The 19,098-nt window shown below is 39.0% G+C and overlaps 1 protein-coding gene across 1 annotated transcript in view; it reads left to right on the forward strand.

Annotated features, from left to right (window-relative positions):
• lrp5 (low density lipoprotein receptor-related protein 5) overlaps positions 1-19,098 on the forward strand; it is a 69,516-nt gene that overhangs the window by 10,754 nt on the left and 39,664 nt on the right. The window contains exons 2-9 of the mRNA XM_084365158.1: positions 5,692-5,892; positions 6,013-6,229; positions 8,310-8,378; positions 8,549-8,677; positions 12,876-13,072; positions 13,437-13,568; positions 18,564-18,652; positions 18,842-19,060. Of these exons, the coding sequence (XP_084221284.1) occupies positions 5,692-5,892; positions 6,013-6,229; positions 8,310-8,378; positions 8,549-8,677; positions 12,876-13,072; positions 13,437-13,568; positions 18,564-18,652; positions 18,842-19,060 (1,253 nt within the window). The remainder of the gene's footprint in view (positions 1-5,691; positions 5,893-6,012; positions 6,230-8,309; positions 8,379-8,548; positions 8,678-12,875; positions 13,073-13,436; positions 13,569-18,563; positions 18,653-18,841; positions 19,061-19,098) is intronic.

Below are 19,098 nucleotides of genomic sequence, written 5' to 3' on the forward strand. Positions count from 1 at the left end.
CAGCCGTTTCTAACGCAAAAAAAGACTCAAAACTGCAAGGCACTCAAACTGAAAGATAATGACGATAAACAGCGGGGACCGTATAGCCCAGGCAACGCTAGCTTAAGTACTGCTAGAAACAAGTGTCAGGCAGATCAAGAAGCAGCGTTGCTGGAAGAGTTGAGGAAACTCCGCAAAGTAAATCAAGATGGACATAATCATACGAAAATGTCCCTCGAACGACTGGAACAGGCCGTTGCAGACATAAAAGACCAATTGGGTGAACATGAAGAGAGAATCGGAATATTAGAAGAAAGAATTGGCATGTCTGAAGATACAGTGGTACAATAGCAGAGGGTGCTAAGATACCTGCTTCACTGGGATATTGACCTCTCAGCGACCTGTGATGACCTACAAAACGAACTGAGACGAAACTACATGACAATCCTCCAAGTCCCAGAAGGAAGTGAAGGAGGAGATATGGCTGGATTTGTGAAAGATCTACCACCACCAGAAATGGAAATTACGATCACACTGTATACGTTTGTCTAAACCTAAGGATTCAACAGCCCCTCCACGATCAATCATAGTGAGGTTCCTGAATACAGTGGTAAAAGACAAAAACGAGAAGCATGGAGTCAGGGACAGGTCTTCTTCCAATACAAGCAAATCTTCTTTGACCAGGCTGAGTTACAAAAGAAGCGAGCCAAAGCCCACGAAGTCATCAAGCAGCGTAGAAAGAAAGATATACAGGCCAAATGCCTGTATCTTGCACAACTGAATCTTAAACTGAACACGGGAGAGAGGACCTTCACTACACTAGCGAGTGCCTCAATGCTACTGAAAGAGCTGGGAGTCAAAGTTCGCTGTGGTGATCAGAAGTGCACCATGAAGAGGAAGAGCGACCTCAAGGCTTTTCTGCAAGGGGAAAATTAAATCATCTCTGAATACCAAGGTAGCTGAAAAGCCCACTGTGACTGAAATAGGTGTAGGAGCTGAATCTGTTCAGTAACATCAACAAATGAGCAAGGGACATGCATACTATTGCGTTACATATGTAAATTGTTTTATATAAGTTGTTGTCACAGGTCATTCCGAAATACATACTATAATGTCCTGATGGATGCCAGTGTGAAGGCTCTGTATGAGTGGATTAGACTCACTTAGTCCATTTTACATATTAGTGTAATATTGGTCATACTTGCACTATGTGCGCTTTCTCCCATTCCCATGGAGAGGGTAGGTCACACCTCTCTGCCTCAATACAAACGGGGATTGGACACAACACTGGAAAGATGGAAGTTCAGTTCTGTGTTATTAATGTAATCTTTATGTGTTTCCTGACATATGTTATGGACCGCATTTTGTTTGTGTGTACAGCTTGAGCTTAAGTTTTTTTTAATTTTTGTTTCTTTTCTTAACGGATACTTTTAAGCAGGGAGAGCAGTGTATCTTAACACAGTACAGAGACAATGGCTTCGATGGTCATCCAGAATAAAGGATAGCACAATTGAACCAATAACAATTTCAGACCACAGTCCTGTCACTATGAAAATGAATATAGGGTCAGACAATCATCTTAAGTACTGGAGGCTCAATGTCTCACTGCTAACAGACACCCATATAAAACAGGAAATACAAACAGCTCTATCTGAATACTTTGCCTTAAATGATGGTGATATGGTCTCTCGTTCAGAAAAGCCACGATAATGGGGAAATTAATCTCCATAGGACCTAGACTAAAGAAACAAAGGTTTGCAAACAACAAGAATTAGAAGCAGAAATAAAAAGGTTAGAGAGGGAACATAAACAACATAGAAAAGAGGAGGTACTAAAAATTTAGAAAAGCTAGTAGGCTGTTAGCTTTTCAACTTCAGAAAGCCCCATCTAGCGGCATAGTCCCTAATATTATACACCCCAAAACTAACCAGATTGAGACCCACCCTAAGGAAATATCAGATGCTTTTGCAAAATATTATGAACAGTTACAGTATATAAAGGTCAAGAACAGGAATCTAAGAAAGAACAAATTGATGAGTTTTTGAGACCTCTCAAAATTACTCAAATGACAAATGATGAAGCAACTAAACTGGTTAAGCCCATTAGAGAAGACGAAATTAAAGAAACTATTACTAAACTAAAAACAACAAATCACTAGGAACAGGTGGGTTCGCAGGAGTTTATAACTATGTATTAAATTCAGGACAACCCCCAAAATCGAGGTCAGAAGCTATCATCACTGTCTTCCATAAGGAGGGAAAAGACCCTCTATAGTGTACTAGTTATTGCCCCGTAAGCCTTTTATGTGTAGACTATAAGATATTAACTTTGACTCTAGCAACCAGAGCACAACATTACATGAAGAAATTAATAATAATAATAAATACGGAGAGGTCTCGGGATACAAAATTAATTATTATTAATTAATCAAAACAAATCAGAGGCAATGATGATATCAGGGAATTGGCCTACACAGTTAAATGAAGATGTCTCTTTCCATTCGTCCAGACACGGATTTAAATACCTAGGAGTTATACTCACACCCCATCCCACGCAGTTATTTGATGCCAATTATAATAAATTAATTAAACAAATAAAGAGTGACATGACACTTTGGGAGGTCCTTCCTCTCTCTCTATTAGGTAGAGTTGAGATGATCAAAATTAATCTTCTTCCTCAGCTTCTTTTCTTATTTCAATCCCTACCTATAAGAGTTCCAATCTCCATCTTCAATATGTTAAATAAACTAATTTCTAAATTTATCTGGCAGAATAAGAGACCCAGACTAAGACTTAAAACTCTTTTTCTGCCAAAAGATAAGGGAGGCCTGGACTTGCCCTATGCCTTTAATTATTACTATTGGGCTGCACAGTTAACTGCAATAGTGGCAACGATTAGAAATGATGAGGAAACAAGATGGACCCAAATAGAGCAGAGTACAACTAAGGGTATATTATTATCAATATTACTTTTTATTAACATCAAGTCTATCTACAGAATTAAAATTGAAAATGAATGGATAAAACATACTCTGAAAGTTTGGACGACAGATCACCATACTCTGAAGGTTGTGACGGCAGTTAAAAAAATGCTCAGAGGACCGGAATCAATCTCAAGAGCTATACCAATTGTAGGCAATATAGAATTTCCTCCTTCTCCTTCTACAAAAAAAACATCCATGTCACCTCCAGGGCTCCGCATACCTGTATACTGAACATGTAAGGAGTAGTTAACGTTTATAATCATCAGAGAACGTTACAGACGTTGTTTTTGGTTCCTATCTGTTTCCTGAATATATTCGTACGTGTGTGAATGTGTAAATGAGAGACATTAACTTATAGCCATATTGGAGCTGCCACCTCCAAAATGGCGGCGACGTCGACGTATCACATCAGCAGGCCAACCCGCTCAATGAGGCGTCTATCTATGCTTCTTCCTCCGTTTCATGGCAGGTGGCAACCAGCCAGCATTAAGGTAAATTACCACTATGTTACGTGCTCAAAAACGTAGGTGCTGATTGAGTAGAGTCCTGTGTATCTGCGCTCGATCGATCTTCCTCAACTACCCGGATGTCTGTCACAGTAAATTGAAATTGAATTGCAAGAACTGAATTTGAATTTTGAGAACTGAATTTGAATTTTGAGAACTGAATGTGAAAATATATATAGAGTTGAATTTTCAGTGAGGTTCAAATATAGTTTCAGAGGAACTGAATTAAATTTCATAATCTTACATTCAGTTTCAAGATTATTGGAATTCAGTTCCAAACTAATAAATTCAATTTCAAATTATAATATTCAGATTCAGTTTTTCAATGCAATGATTCTAATTAAACAATTAAAATTCAAATTATGTGATTCAAATTTGTGATGTGATAAGCATGCTAGTGTAGACTGTAAACGGGACTGAAAGCTCACTGGTGTCCAGTATTATAAAATGAAGGATTGAATAATTGTTAAGTAGTGTATCTTTCATGGACTGTGTGTTGTGTTGGGACAGCAGACACTGACAGAGGCAGTGTTTCTTAATACTGTGGGATTACAGTAGGCATGGTTGTGCCAAACCACAGCGTAGCAGTTCTGCCACCCTGCCAGGCCAAAACCACAAGCTGTCACAGCACTGTGGCAGCTGCTGTGACAGCTACTGCCTCGAACAGTGGGAGGACAAGATCTCTGAGTTCCAGATTCCACAACTTACACAGACAGTATGAGTTCTGGAATCTGGAACTTGATATACACATACTTCAAAAGGTTTTAAATATCTCTTTTGTTGCCCTTCTGATAAGTAAATGTAAACATTTCCTATATATGTTGCCCAACTGTTTTTGTCTTTTTATTTCAAAGTGTCAATGTAAAATGTGTTAATGCAAACAAAAGATCTTCCATTGTCCCATGGTTGTCTTCTTTCTTTTTGATTGCCTCTGCGAATGGCTGCCACATGGCAACAATGTCAGAGGTTTTATGATTTGACAATGCATGGTTTGGCTTTGAGCCAGTGAGTGGCAATCCTGTCTGGTGCAAACAGCTTTTGATATTGCCAAATCATGTTTGGTATTTTGTTGACTTGCTGTGAACTTGACTGTGGCATGGTTGGGGTGTAGAAGCAATGATTTGACAGGATACTCTAGGCCTTTAAACAATCAGCTCAATGATCAACATAACTAATAAGTGAAACTAAACTTCTCTTTGATGGGGGTTGAAGTTATGTTATTTCCACTAGTGGAAATTATTTGTTATTATTTGTTATGAACATGATCAAATTAAATGGCTGGCGAATGGCGATTTAGTCCAAGAGAGATTCTTAGTTTCTGTTTATTCAATTCTTATGCAAGAATTATGATTGAAATGGAAATGCAGTCAAACAATAGTCTTCCTCCAGTCCTTCAGTGTAGTTTTGCAAGTTTGCAGATTGCATTGCCATGTTTAGTCTCAGTCAAAGAAGGAAACAGCGATGATGAACTTTTGAGCTGTTTTAGACATACTAAGTCTATTTTTTGTTAAACAAAACAAAACAACACAAAAACAGAGTGTACCAAATTTTCCAAAACTTGCTGAGCTTATTTTTTGGCCAAAATAGCTTATCATAAGGAAAGAAATGATTCACCTTTCAGCCACTGGGAAATTCACCATTTCCCGTCAAAAAGACAGATATTAAGTAGTTCTTCTTTGAGACTATAAGCCCCCGGGATAAATAATCAGAATGCATATTTTGATGCTAAGAAGAACCTCTTTCATATGAGTTTGAGGCAATTAGAACATCTTTTCTAAAATAATTAGTTTAGTTTAAAAAAAGATTTTCATGTCAAATGTTACTGAGGCCAGACCAGTTAAAATCTGCTAAAATCAGTTATTTCTTTTAGCAGATCAGTGTAATGCAATTTGCTTAATTCATTTCAATATCAGAATCATTGCAACCCTGAACCAATTAACCAGTGCTAGAAATGCAGCACTCAGCTATAACCCATAATCAATTCATTGTCATATTGATGGGATGGGCGAGTAGTCACCTGGCTGCAGATGGGTTTAACTTTTCACACGGTCAGCCAATAACACCATTCAAAAAGTGTGATGTGAGTGAGTTCCAAAACGCAGTTGGAATATTTTGGAAATGTATTGCCATGTTTTCTCATCGTGGTAAAAAACTGTACCACTTGATTAGTAGGTTTCGACTATCATGTTACAAATCTAACTGAGAAAATCTTCTCTTTGTCAGGCACACCTCTCCTCCTCTTTGCTAACCGCCGTGATGTACGATTGGTGGATGCAGAGGGTGTTCGGGGTGAGTCGGCCATCGTTGTGAGTGACCTGGAGGATGCAGCAGCGGTGGACTTCCTATATGCTGAAGGCCTGATATTTTGGACAGATGTCAGTGAGGAGGCCATAAAACAGACACAATGGAATCAGTCATCCAACTGTAAGACTACATACTGTTGCCTTTGTTTTTCTTAATCTACGTAGTGAAGAATTTATTCATAAAGACCAGCCGTAGCTGTGACTTTGTAAGTTTCACACTGTGTGTGTTTTCTGGTTGCAGCTCTTAAAGAGGCACTGGGAACTGGTCAGACTGTGGTAGTATCAGGGCTTGACAGTCCTGATGGGCTGGCCTGTGACTGGTTGGGAAGAAAACTCTACTGGACAGACTCAGAGACCAATCGGATTGAAGTGGCCAACCTGGATGGCACCTCTAGGAAGGTCCTGTTTTGGATGGACTTAGACCAGCCCAGGGCTATTGCTCTCAACCCGGCACAATGGTAACAAAACACACACTCAGTGTTTCCCACACATAGACTTTACTTGGGCTGTCCGCCCATGTATATTAACAGCTGCTCAAGTATGTTTGGCGACCCATTTTTATAATTTTATACTTAGATTTTTTTTATTTGTCCAAAAGAACAATGCTGTCTGCAATTGATCAAGTAGTGCACAATCAACCCTTGCCCTTCCCCTCCCATTTACTGTCAATCACACATGCTCTGCAGACAGAGAGTGGCGCTATCTGCTATTACATCCCTCCTGTAAACGCACTGATTGTGATGCGACCTCTCTTCTTTAAAGTAGGCCTACTTATGCTGCTGTTTTGCAGTGCAGTGGGTTGTTGCTATGTCTTTTGATGCACGTTGATTTTGATCGGGTACATAATTAACTACAAGCTCCATACACGGCCCACCTGCTTTTATGAGAACAGAATCATGCTTGAAAAAAGTATCAACGGGAAGTGTGTTTTTGGTCGACTTTATAAAACCTTCTGCTGACGAAGAAAGCAGATGAGGTTGCAAACAGAAAGGAGAGAGAAACAGAAGCGAGGCAAGCCATTGTGCATGTATTAATGTAGACAAAGCAACTCTATGCAATCTAGGCAAACTCTTAAAGAGGTACTAAAGACAGATAATTTATTAGTCTCATTCTAAGGTTGTCAACTACCAATGGCTGAGTATACAGGTAGAAAACAGCATTGTTTTTATTTAATAATTCAGTGATTGTACTCCCCTGTCCACTGAAGCTATGTATGCCCACAGTGAAACTGTAGAGCTGATAGTATAACTTTCAGTCAATGTAAAAGTAGTTTATGATTTTACGACATAAAAACCGCAATCTTTCCATGAGTGTCCATCAAGTTACTGTGGATTGTTGGATTGTTGGAGTCTTGAAGAAGGTCTCAGACAGAAAGCTTGCACACATTAAACAGATTTTTGCACAGATTCAGTGTGTAGATGCTTTTTTCTGTTCTAGTTTTATTTTTTGTAGTGGTGTTTTTCCCTACTATTGCATTGTTACATTTGTTAAAATGAAAATGCAAAGAGTCAAAAAGTGTCAGCATCTTTCAGAGGGATGGTTTCATCACTGATACCTAAAAACCTAGATAAATATTGTACATCCAAAACTGCACGAATAATACCCCAGTGGGCATGAGAAAAAATATGTTTCTTGAACAGACACTTTCTTAGCTCCCCTCTACACAGTTCATATTTTAAGAGCTTTGCTGAGAGCATGCCCACCTAAGTCTTTTAAATCTTTTAAATAAGTCTTGAAATAAAAAAGTGTATTATAGTGTAAACGATGCATGGTTAGCCCAGTATACTTGAGCTGAAGGTGTAGTGTGCAATGATGACAAAGAGATATGTAGACAAGCAACCTCATGAGAATGAAGTGAAGAGAAAAGATTGTGGAAGAGAGGGCCTGCTCTGCACAGTTTCCTCTCTCTGTGGTTTGACCTCACACTGACCTCCCTTCTCTCTGACACACAGCCTGTTGGATCAGCAAAGCCTGAGCTTCTCATATGATATACAGATATATCATGATACATAGTTACCACACACCTGAAAACAAACACACGATAACTTTGTTTGCTTTTGTTTGAAATCAAAACACTTTTTCTCTGTACAATGCTAATACATAAGCACATATTTAGTTACTCTTTAACTTATGAATTTACACAATCAGCATCTACTGGCATTCATCATTCCACGATCGGTCCATTGTGCGTAAGGAAAAGTCAACCAAACAGACCTTTTTATGGGAGAGCACAGAGCCTCAAGAGAAAAGCTGGGGTTCACAAATCAAGTTGATAATCACTGTCTTAATCAATGTCAAACTTGCCTTGTAGTATACCCCCCAGAAAACAAGTGTCCTGAAATTTTAGTCGATAGGGCATTTTTGTTTCAAAAAGCAGGAGTGAGGAACTTTTCATGTAATCACTGACTCATTTGAATGGCTCAACAACCTTATTTTCCCTGAACAGATGCTGTGTTTCAGAATCAGTAAACTCACACTCACCTCTAAATTGCAAAGTGTATTTCTGTATTTTATATTTCTTCTCTGTTCTTCCTACAGCTACATGTACTGGACAGACTGGGGAGAGGAGCCCAGGATAGAGCGTGCTGGTATGGACGGCAGCAACAGGTACTACAACTATGTAACCCTTAAGTAAACCCAACTTCTGCATTTAGTAATATTTTTAAAGCAGTGTCCCCAGTACATGTAGATGTACAGAAGAAGTAACAATTCTACCAGAATAACGAAACAAAAGTACCAGTTGCAGTGATCATTTGGTGTGCCTATGTCTCTAACAGGAAAGTTATAGTGGATGTGGACATATACTGGCCCAACGGTCTGACCATTGACCTGGTGGAACAGAAGTTGTACTGGGCAGATGCCAAACTCAGCTTCATTCACAGAGCTAACCTTGACGGATCAGCACGGTATGGAACTTATGTGTGTGTATGGAAGTCATTATAGTATCATTGTATACAGTAGTAAGTGTGCAAACTTATATTTAATATAAATATTACAAACAAAAAGCTGCATAGGCTTATGCTGATTACATTTAATCTTAAATACCTGTAATCTCGAATGTATTTACATCTGTAGGGTGGTGACTAATTTTAAAGATACAGTTCAGTCAGCCAACTCTCCTTGGAAAGTTGATTGCATTGATTGCAGCCTTAGATTGTAGTTCATCTCTGTCTGTTTGGCTCAGATCATCACTCCCTGCAGCATAAACTGATATAAAATATCTTCTCCCGGATGACTAGAATCCGAGTGCAGGTGGGTACTGAAATGGAAGTGGGGCAAGCTAAGAAAGCAGCGGTAATGATGGTAGCAGATATACTTTCAGAGATGAAAATTACCTTAACCTGCCAATGTTGGCAGCTCATATTTGTGAACACACTGCCTGCTTCAACTGATCTAACTGTTGAACCAGTAACCACAATATCACCAGACTCCCTCACCACCCATAATGTAAATGCTATAGAACAAAACTCTATTTCAGGATCCCATATTAAAACTTTCAAGATCAGCATTTTTTTTTCTTTTTCCAACAGAGAAGGAGAAGAGAAAAGGAAAAAAATCTGTATAGACAGAAAGAAAGAAAAATAGAGAGTGAGGGAGAGAGTATGAAAGAGTTGTCCAACACAAACAGAGCTGTGGTATGGAGGCCCCAGTCAAAACACACATAGCTCCACACACACTCCCAGTGCATCTCTCTCACAGTTTAATCTTTCCCTTTCTCCCTTAGTCTATCTATCAACCTTTTTTCACATCTTACCATTCTCTCTCTGTATCCATACAGCCTTTCTCCAGCTTGTCTTCATAATTTTCTTGGCATTTACTTACAATGGAAGTTTCCAGACTGATGTCTACTAAAGTTAGATAATGAAAAAGTTCAATTTCTGCATCAATATAATGCAACAACCAGTCAACATAAGAAATACTCAATCCACCAGACAGGCCTTTAATGATTTAAAGTGTAGGGGATAAGGCGCCATCCATGACCTGGACCCCAGTTCACATCCAACCATTTTGCTATCTCTCCTCATTTCCTGCCATCTCGATAGTTTGGCGCTCAAAAAAGGCAGTAAATGCCCCATTTTAGATCATTAAATCAGTTTGCAACACAGAGAGTCAGAATTGATCATAAAGGCACCTGTTCTCTTGGAAACAATTGCTAGTGTATCTTAATCTGTTACCTGCAGCTATTTTATTACAGTTGTTTCAGTGAGTCACAGTAGGGACATGTACATGAGCATGTAAATGTACATGTTCAGCTCAGTTAAAAGGGGAGGCTTTAATCTGAATGTACCTGACAGCTTGAGTAATGAAATAATTTGGCTGTTTGCTGATGAATTTGCACACAAACATATCTACACACAGCGTGCTGAACATAGCTCTGAAATCTGGAGTTGGTTAAATTTGTTTTTTCTTTTTTCCTTCGCCACTGCTGGCAGGCACCTCTGCTTTTACAGCCCCCACGCGCGCGCGCGCACACACACACACACACACACACACACACACACACACAGAAATGATGATTGATGAAAGCCAGTTTCTTGTGTGTTGATATTCTAAATACAAGCCTCCTTTGATCTTGTGCCTAAGTACGTTTGTGTGAGTGCATTTTCCTGTAAGTGATTTTAATATGTGTTTTAGAAAAGAACCACTCTTCCTAGATCAAATCTAACACTTCATGCACACTTCACTAGCCTTCATGCTTTTTGTAATTGTTTGGACTGAAAGATAGAGAGACAATGCCGTTGCCAAGGCTGCACAAGCTTCTAAATATGTTGTTTTAGTAATAAAGTGTAAAGAAAATTTTAATCTGTGTTGTCGAGGCACAATGACTGATCACATTGCTGTGGAATGTGGTGTAGGTATTCATGGTCCCGACAGGAGGATTCCTAATTGTTCTCTGATCTGATCTCCATGATGTCAAAATGTAACTTGTACACATGAAATATAACAACCTAATAAGCAGATTGTAATGAGCACATGCATGCTCCCCATAGACCAACTCGTTAAAATTTTTAATTATTTCGTTTTCAACACTTTTCTTGAAAACCACCCTCAAGCTTAAACACTTGCCTAAGAGGACAAATTCTTTTGATTTTAATGACCTTTAAGAGGCAATATTACAAACATTTTGGTTTAAAACATTAAAAAATGAACTAATGCTATTAGGGGTGTGAATCTTTGGGTGTCTCACGATTCGATTCGATTCTGATTCTTAGGGTCACGATTCGATTCAGAATCAATTCTCGATTCTACCGATTCTTGATTCAAACGATTCTCGATTCAAAAATTGATACAGTGCATAGTGTGTTAAGGCAAATTATGGCATCAAAACAAAACAGTTTGTAAAAGATAATGTGATTTTTAAACAAACTGATTCCAATGATGTAATCACACAAAGGCAAACATTAAAAAAAGGTAACATTTATTCATGCTAAACAAATAAAAACTTACTTACTGTACAAGAAATAACTTGCATAAATAAAATTGCCTAAATAAAAGCTTAGGCCAGCTGCCTTTTTCTCCCAGAAGTTACAAAAATAAACTGTACACAAATAACACAAATTGGTGTTTTGTGTGATTTTTCAAAATAGAAAAAAAAAATAATATATATATATTTTTTTTTTAAATCGATTTTTGAAGTTTATAACTGGTGTTTTCCCCTGTTTCTGGCGCAGTCAGTTGTAGGAATGGCGTCAATAGTCGATTTTTAGTGGGTTGACCCGTGTTTTAAAAAAACCTGTGTAGACCAGCTAATTTTGGTGGGAAAGTGGCATAAGTCTACATCGTCAAGGACGACTATGTACATACTGTGTTGCCGAGATGTCAACTGAGCATAGCATGCTAGCACCTATCCAATAACTTTTTGTTTATATTTTTTTGTTCCATGATTCATTATAAATCACAATTCACCTATAAAAAGTGTGTCGCCTATGCCCACTCACTCCCTTGCCTTGAGTCCACCATTAGACAGTTTCTGTTTATTAGTGGCTGTCAGGCTGTGGTTGGTGTAAGATGTGTGTGTCCCTGCCCTTCAACACATCCTGGATAACATCTGTGACAGCTGGTTTACACCAAGGGGAATGGCAGTATACCAGAAGCTCTTGCAGTTGTTACCTCTCTGGATTTTGCACCTGACAGAATTTTGCTGAAGTATTTTTAAAAGATGCTACTGGGCAGAGGGGATTTCCTCGCTCCTCAAACATAGTGCCCCTCCAATTCTCTTTGTCTCTCTCCAGTGGGTCAACAATTCTCTACAGTTTTTTTTTCTATTAATTTAATGTCATGGTGAAATACTTCTTTTCTCCATTCTCATCGAGTCAGGTTTGAGATTCCAATCCCCCCTTTACCTCTGCATCTGAAGTGCAACTGAATATCAGTGTTGTTTCCCTTCTAATCTCTTTTTCAGTACCTTTGAAAATGTTATTAGCTGATATGAATCCTGGGTCCTGTGTTAAATTCAATGAATGGCTGACTAGAGGCTCGTTGATTTAATGATTTAAACCAGCCTGAAGCACATGGTAGCTGCTGATCCTGTAGAGCTCCACTTAGTTGTCTGGATGGATCCATGAAACTGCCTCAAGACTTTATTCAGCTTGGTCCTATTAACAGACTGAAGGCCGATGTTTATTCAAAGCCCATCTAGTTTGCCTGCAGTGTTAGCTTCACAGTTGCTCTTCTGTAATTTGTCAAGGTCAGCTGTTGGAGCTTTGCACTGAGGTATCCAAATTTCTTTCCTTCCCTTCTTTCTCTTCTGATGACTATTCATTATTCAAATCAAATGTCATTTGGGGAAATATGTACAACTTTACAGTGCAAAGTTTGTTAGAACTGAAGATAGATAACAATGGAACAAGTGCATGTATTTACACATTAAGTTGCTCAATCTCCTGAACAGTTCAGAATGGCTGGTTCATGTAAAATACTGTCAATCTTACGCTGACAAAATATCACTAAACATCAATATCATTAAAATATCATTAAATACATACTGTATTTAATGTCCGTAATTTCAGAAATATTTTTTTTGTTTTATTTTGAAATGGAATTCTCCAGCAGAAAACACAAACCTCTCTCTCATCCTAAAGACAGTTTCATTTTGTCCTGCAGTGAAACAGTGGTGGAGGGAACCCTGACCCATCCTTTTGCACTAACATTGTCTGAGGAGACCTTATACTGGACCGACTGGCAGACCCGCTCCATCCATGCCTGTAACAAACACAACGGCGACAAAGCCAGGGAGATCCTTAGTGGGATTTACTCTCCTATGGACATCCAGGTCCTGGAGCCCTATCGGCAGCCTTACAGTGAGTGAGGACTTTTACTAATGTGGACGGTACAGTACATATGAGAACAATAGTAAAGCTGGCGACAAACAAACCTGACTGAAGTAGTGTGATTGATCTGGGATGTTTGATAAATTATGATTATTATTAATAATAGACCATAAATCTTTATAGTAGCATAAACTAGAGCATTTGAAAAGGTAAAGATGTGACACTTTCTTCAGCAACATTATTGTCATTTTTACTCTGTAAAATGTCACCTTTTCTTTTTCATTAATAAAGACTAAAGGATTTGCTGTTTTGAGAATCTAATCATATTTTCTCCTTCACCTGTCTATTCTTCTTTCTCTCTCTTTATCTCATCTTCATGATGTTGTCACTGTAGTCCAGACTCCATGTAGTGACAATAATGGTGGCTGCAGTCACCTCTGCCTACTCTCTCCAGTCCAACCTTCCTACAGCTGTGCCTGCCCCACTGGAGTCCAGCTAAAACCAGATGGAAAGACATGCAAGCCAGGTATGGATCTTCTTTACACTAGTATGACCACAAATGAAAGCACTTGTGGCTGTGGTTCAGGGTAGAGCCAGCGTCTTGTTATCAGAATGTCGCTGGTTCGATTCTCCTGGTCTGTATGGAGAAGTGTCCTTGGTCAAGATACTAAACCCCAAACTACTCCTGATGTGCTAGTCGGCAGCTTGCATGGCAGCCACCGCCATCAGTGTATGAATGTATGAAGTACTGTAAGTCACTTTGGAAAAAAATGTCTCCTAAAATCTAAAATGTAAGTCGTATACTGTAAGTTGGGTGTTGCTTTGAAATGAGTTGTTAAAGGCTTCTGCTAGAACCTTTCCTCCTAGCATATTTAGGTGGGTTGGGGGACACTGACCATCGCTCATTGTAACATGGACAGTGACATAAAACGTATAGCCAGCCAAGAGGAACTACTTTCAGAACGTCTGTTTCACCACCAGGAAGACAGGGAGGCTAGTGGTGGTTTGACACTCATGAGAAGCATTTTCATTCATAGCTCTTTGAGAGATGTGTGGACAGTTGTGTTGCATCTGTCGCTGTGGGGGATTTTCATCACATAGCTGTAGCTATTTATTGTGGTTAACGTTACTGTTTTTCAGGCTCATTTATAGCATAATCATCAGTGTGTTGTCTTTACATCTTGTTCATGAATGTCAATTTTCCACCAGTGTTGATCAGGCTTGCATCGCATCTTGCAGCTATACGTTATACAGTTACGCAGCTACAGTTATTTAGTGTTCTTCTTTTTGTACTTGCTGTAGCAGCTGCTCGGCAGTCAAGGGGTCAACATATACAACAGTCCTCATGTCTTTTTTCACAGTTAGGGTGATAGAATTGGGCTGAACAGAATTTTCTGTAGGCTTACCTTATTCATTAAAGGTTGCTAGCACTGTCCAAGCAGCGGAAAAGTGTTTTTTGGCTAAACTATGGTGGGGCTCAAAACAGTGTAAGTATTTCAGTGTGAATACATAGACAGGAGAATAGCACAATTTGCAAAATTTGAACTCAAACACTCAAAAAATGGTTGCTGTCTAGAGTCATGATACTTCATCAGTTCTGAGATATTCACAAATGGTATTCGCAGAGAGTATTTGCTTGGGGAGAAGGAGCCAATGTGCTATGTAGAATTCTATCTTGTGGATTTTATCTAAAATTTTAACTAAAATTTCCACCAACAATTACTGTGTCAGCTATCATTTCTGCAAGGCTCAAGAACATTTTTGTAAGAAAATTGAGCCGGTGGATAATAAACATTCATTATTAGAGCATCTTGCCCTGGTATGCTACCTATTATAACATAATGACCATTTATATCTTTAACATAGTTAACCACTTTAAAACTAAGAGTCTGTCCAATAGGCATATCCACACTCCTAATTAGCTATTAACTTTAATTTAATGTAGACATTGGACGGGAAACATTCAGACACAGAATAACCGTTTTTTTGGGGGCTGATACCAATTATTAGTAATCCAGGAGACCAATAAGTGATAATTGGAACCAATAAATATTTAGAGGAAAATGAAAAATCTTAGACTCAAAGTTTTCTCAACTTTGAGTCTAAAAAAACAGTTATTTTGTAACCAGTGATGGAATGTAACTTACTACAATTTACTCAAGTACTGAACCTATGAATAATTTAGAGGTAATTCAGCTATTACTCGTGACATCAGATAGTGTTTTGGACACTGAGACCACACAGAGTGTCGACCACTAACAGAGAAAGGTTGCTGCATCAGAGCCAGAGTACTTTATTTTATTGCCAATCAGACAGGAAAAAACACTGATACCGATAATTGTAAAAATTATGAATATTGGCCCTGATAATCGGCCAGACCAGTAATCGGTCTACCTTAGTTGAAAGGTTCAGTGAAAGCTCGAGTGTGGACTGTGAGTTGGGATTTTTTTTAAGTCAAAATAGTTACTTAAACATGTTGGAAACTAAATCTTAAATGGATGATTGATTTGAAAAAGCACAGGAGACACTGGAGACAGATTTGAAACATTCTATTGAAACCCAACCCTTGTAGTAGATACACTGAGTTATTAGTACTGCTGTTGCCGACTACTATTACCATTGTGTTTGGTATAATGAAGTGATGCAGTATGGAGTGTATCAACTTGAAAACAAGTCAAACTGACCTCTCTCCTAGCGGAGTGGGACATTAACTGACCAGCTGCCATGTTGATTCCCACGATGCTAAAACAATAGAACCTTATTCTGCAAAAACTCAACACTGTGTTAGAGTGCGTCTGTGTCTGGTAGGCTGTGTTATGTGATTATATTAAATTTGAATGAGGCATGCCAACCAATCACTTAGCCACTGTTGACAATAAACACAACAATGCTCTATTGTGTCAGCCTGCAGTTTGTGTGTGTGTGTGTGTGTGTGTGTGTGTGTGTGTGTGTGTGTGTGCATGTGTCTTTGTGTCCATGCTTCTAATTTGTTTTGCTTGGCTGGTTAAATTGAAGGCGTTTGTTATTGCGCTGGCAGCAGAGAGTGTGTGCATGTCTGTGTGTGTGTGTGTGTGTGTGTGTGTGTTAGAGACTGTTTGTCAGGGATCTTTAAGTGTCTCAGAATGAAGTCAAGCGAAGACAAGAGTGGAATCACAGATGCTTTCCCTCCTTCCTTGTCATTCTTTCCCTCCATTAATTCCTCCTCGCCCCAGTCATTTAGGTAAAGGAACAACTTTCAGTGTCTAATCTGATTGGTGCCAAGGCTGAGAGATGCCAGATATGGATTGGTTGTGAAAGTGTTGAATGAAAGAGGGAGAAGGATGTACATTTTGTTTAACCATGTATTTGTAATATCTAAGCTACGTGACATATTTTAGATATGGGTGATTTTGTACTTGTTTTGTATAATGTTCGGTTGCGGAGTACAACATTTGATTACAAATAGTGTATTGTCCTTTAAGGTTTTTGAAAAATGTAGATTTTTTATGGAAAATGAAATGTCAGTATCATGCGTGCTATACAGTCATTGCTTTGTCGTAAGATTCAAAGGATTTGATGTGTGAAGTGTTAGACTAAAAGACGAGAAAGAAAGATAAAGCAGGTAGGGGAATAGAAAGAGAGAGACACTTTGAACTGCCTTAAATGTGAGTCAGAGGTATGAGAGACAAAGAAAAACAGTTAATTGTCTCCCATGAGGTGAGTTTGGATCCTGTTAAATCTGAACCAACAGCCAGCCAGCGGAGGATCCCTCAGGATAGCAGAGCCCTTTGTTTACAGACTGGATGGAGCAAGGAGGAGGAAGAAAAGTGATGATAGGAGAGCCTGGCTCAGGCTTGAGGTCTTTTTACCGCAGATAGATAGATGTTTTTGGAATAAGTTTCCACGATTTCTTTCATTTATTGGACTTTATTATTAGGCTATGTTGCTGCTGCTTGTTAAATTAATAATCATCATGGTTGTTTGTGTTGTCTGTCCATTAGGCAAGGGTGGAGAATAACAAAGTACAGTTACTCAAGCACTGCACTTTGTTAGTACTGTAAGTACAACTTAAGGTGTCTTGAGGTATTTTAGTTTGAGTATTTACAATTTCTGCGAGTCCCCATCTGAGTCTAGACCCTGGTGTTGATGATTGGATGATGGGAATGGCTGAGATCTAGATGGATGTGAAGAGGAGCAGTCTTCTGCTGAGCTCAGACCTGGGGTACTGTAGGTGACTGGGAACTGGGTGACTCTGAAATGACAACAGCAGCAGAGAGAACAAATTTAAAGTTTGGCAGCAATGATATGATTGTGGTAAGAAGATAATAGCATAATCTAGTTGCTTAAAATAAAGAGAAAACTCCCATAGTCAGCTGATTATGACAGAAATGGGAGAGAGAGAAAGGTGAATGATGAGTAGCATTAATAGTCTTCCTGACTGAACTTATGCTAAGCTTCATTTCACAGATAAACTTGCAACTTTCTTTTCAAATTTTACAAAACATACAATGCTTTTCTGAAGATCAAGCCACATTTAACAAATGTCTATGAGTTGTTTGCAGTTACACCAGAGACATTTCCCTTCTAAACAAATCTCAGATTGTTTTTCACCACTGATTGATTTGCAGTGTGGTGTTTGGTTCTAAAGGCTTGAGTCCACAAGTCTGAGTTGTTTTGTTTCGTCCTCCGCATGGTTTCATCTCCCACCAGGGGTGTTTCAGAAACTGAGTGTTTTGCCTGCGATGTTTTGTTGGCTTGATTGGATTTCGTTGATATGGTAACTTTTCCTTGAGTTTGAGTTTTACTTCATGAGTAAGTAGGCTACATGGTTATATGGAATAAAATAAAAACATTTCTCTGCAGTACATTTAAGTTTGGAAATTGGAGTATTGGTATCAGTGATTTTTCTGTCAGATTGCCGATACAATAAGCTAATTTAAAAAAGTGGTACTTTGGATCTCATGCATCATCCTGTCACACAATGTTCCCACAACACTATCTGATTACTAACACATCACAATTAATAGCGTATAAACAATAAAATAACATGAATCTGTAATGGAACTAGTAACTCATTTTATCAAATAAATGTGAAAAGAGTGGAAGTACAACATAGCGGAAAATGGAAATACTCAAAATTGTACTTAAGCACAGTACTTGAGCAAATTGTACTAAGGTTAATTTCATCACCGGTTGTTCTTTTTGATTTTATTGCAAATGAATACCGGTTCCAAATATCGGTTATCAGTCTCCTTGATTTCTAATAATCGGTATCTGTATTGGCCCCGAAAAAGCCATATTGGTCGACCCCTAGGCTGTTCAGGTTATATGCATTTTGGATATTATAAATGTAAAAATCACCTTCACAGTGGTGTTCGTATGCAGTAAATGTGTGAGACATAGGTACGACCAGCTGTCTCAGAGCCAAATCAGCTGTCACAAATCCTCCAGTGCGCACTTTTGACTGCAAAGTGCTAAAAATCATCATGGACTAATGCTATAAACAATATTAACAGTTAGTGAAACTCTCTGGTTTGTTTAGGAGCAGAGCAGGTTCTGCTGTTGGCTCGACGGACTGACCTGAGGAGAATCTCACTCGACCTGCCAGATTTCACTGACATAGTGCTACGGGTAAACACATACGCGCACACACACACATGCACACACAAACACACGCACGCGCACACAAACACACACACACACGCACGCACGCACGCACGCACGCACACACACACACACACACACACACACACACACACACACACACACACACACTTGTTGCACTCTCATGTATTGATCATTGTTCCACTACTCATGCAGGTTGATGACATTCGCCATGCCATAGCTATAGACTATGACCCAGTTGAGGGTTATGTTTATTGGACAGACGATGAGGTTCGGGCCATCCGTCGATCCCACATTGATGGCAGCAATGCCGTGATGTTGGTCACCACAGAGATCAACCACCCAGATGGCATTGCTGTGGACTGGGTGGCCAGAAATCTGTACTGGACTGACACTGGCACCGACCGGATTGAGGTACATCTGAGACTTTACTTTCGGGTCTTTTATTGTGT

This window comes from Pagrus pagrus (assembly GCF_965226575.1).
Source record: "Pagrus pagrus genome assembly, chromosome: 10".
NCBI classification, from domain to species: Eukaryota; Metazoa; Chordata; class Actinopteri; order Spariformes; family Sparidae; genus Pagrus; species Pagrus pagrus.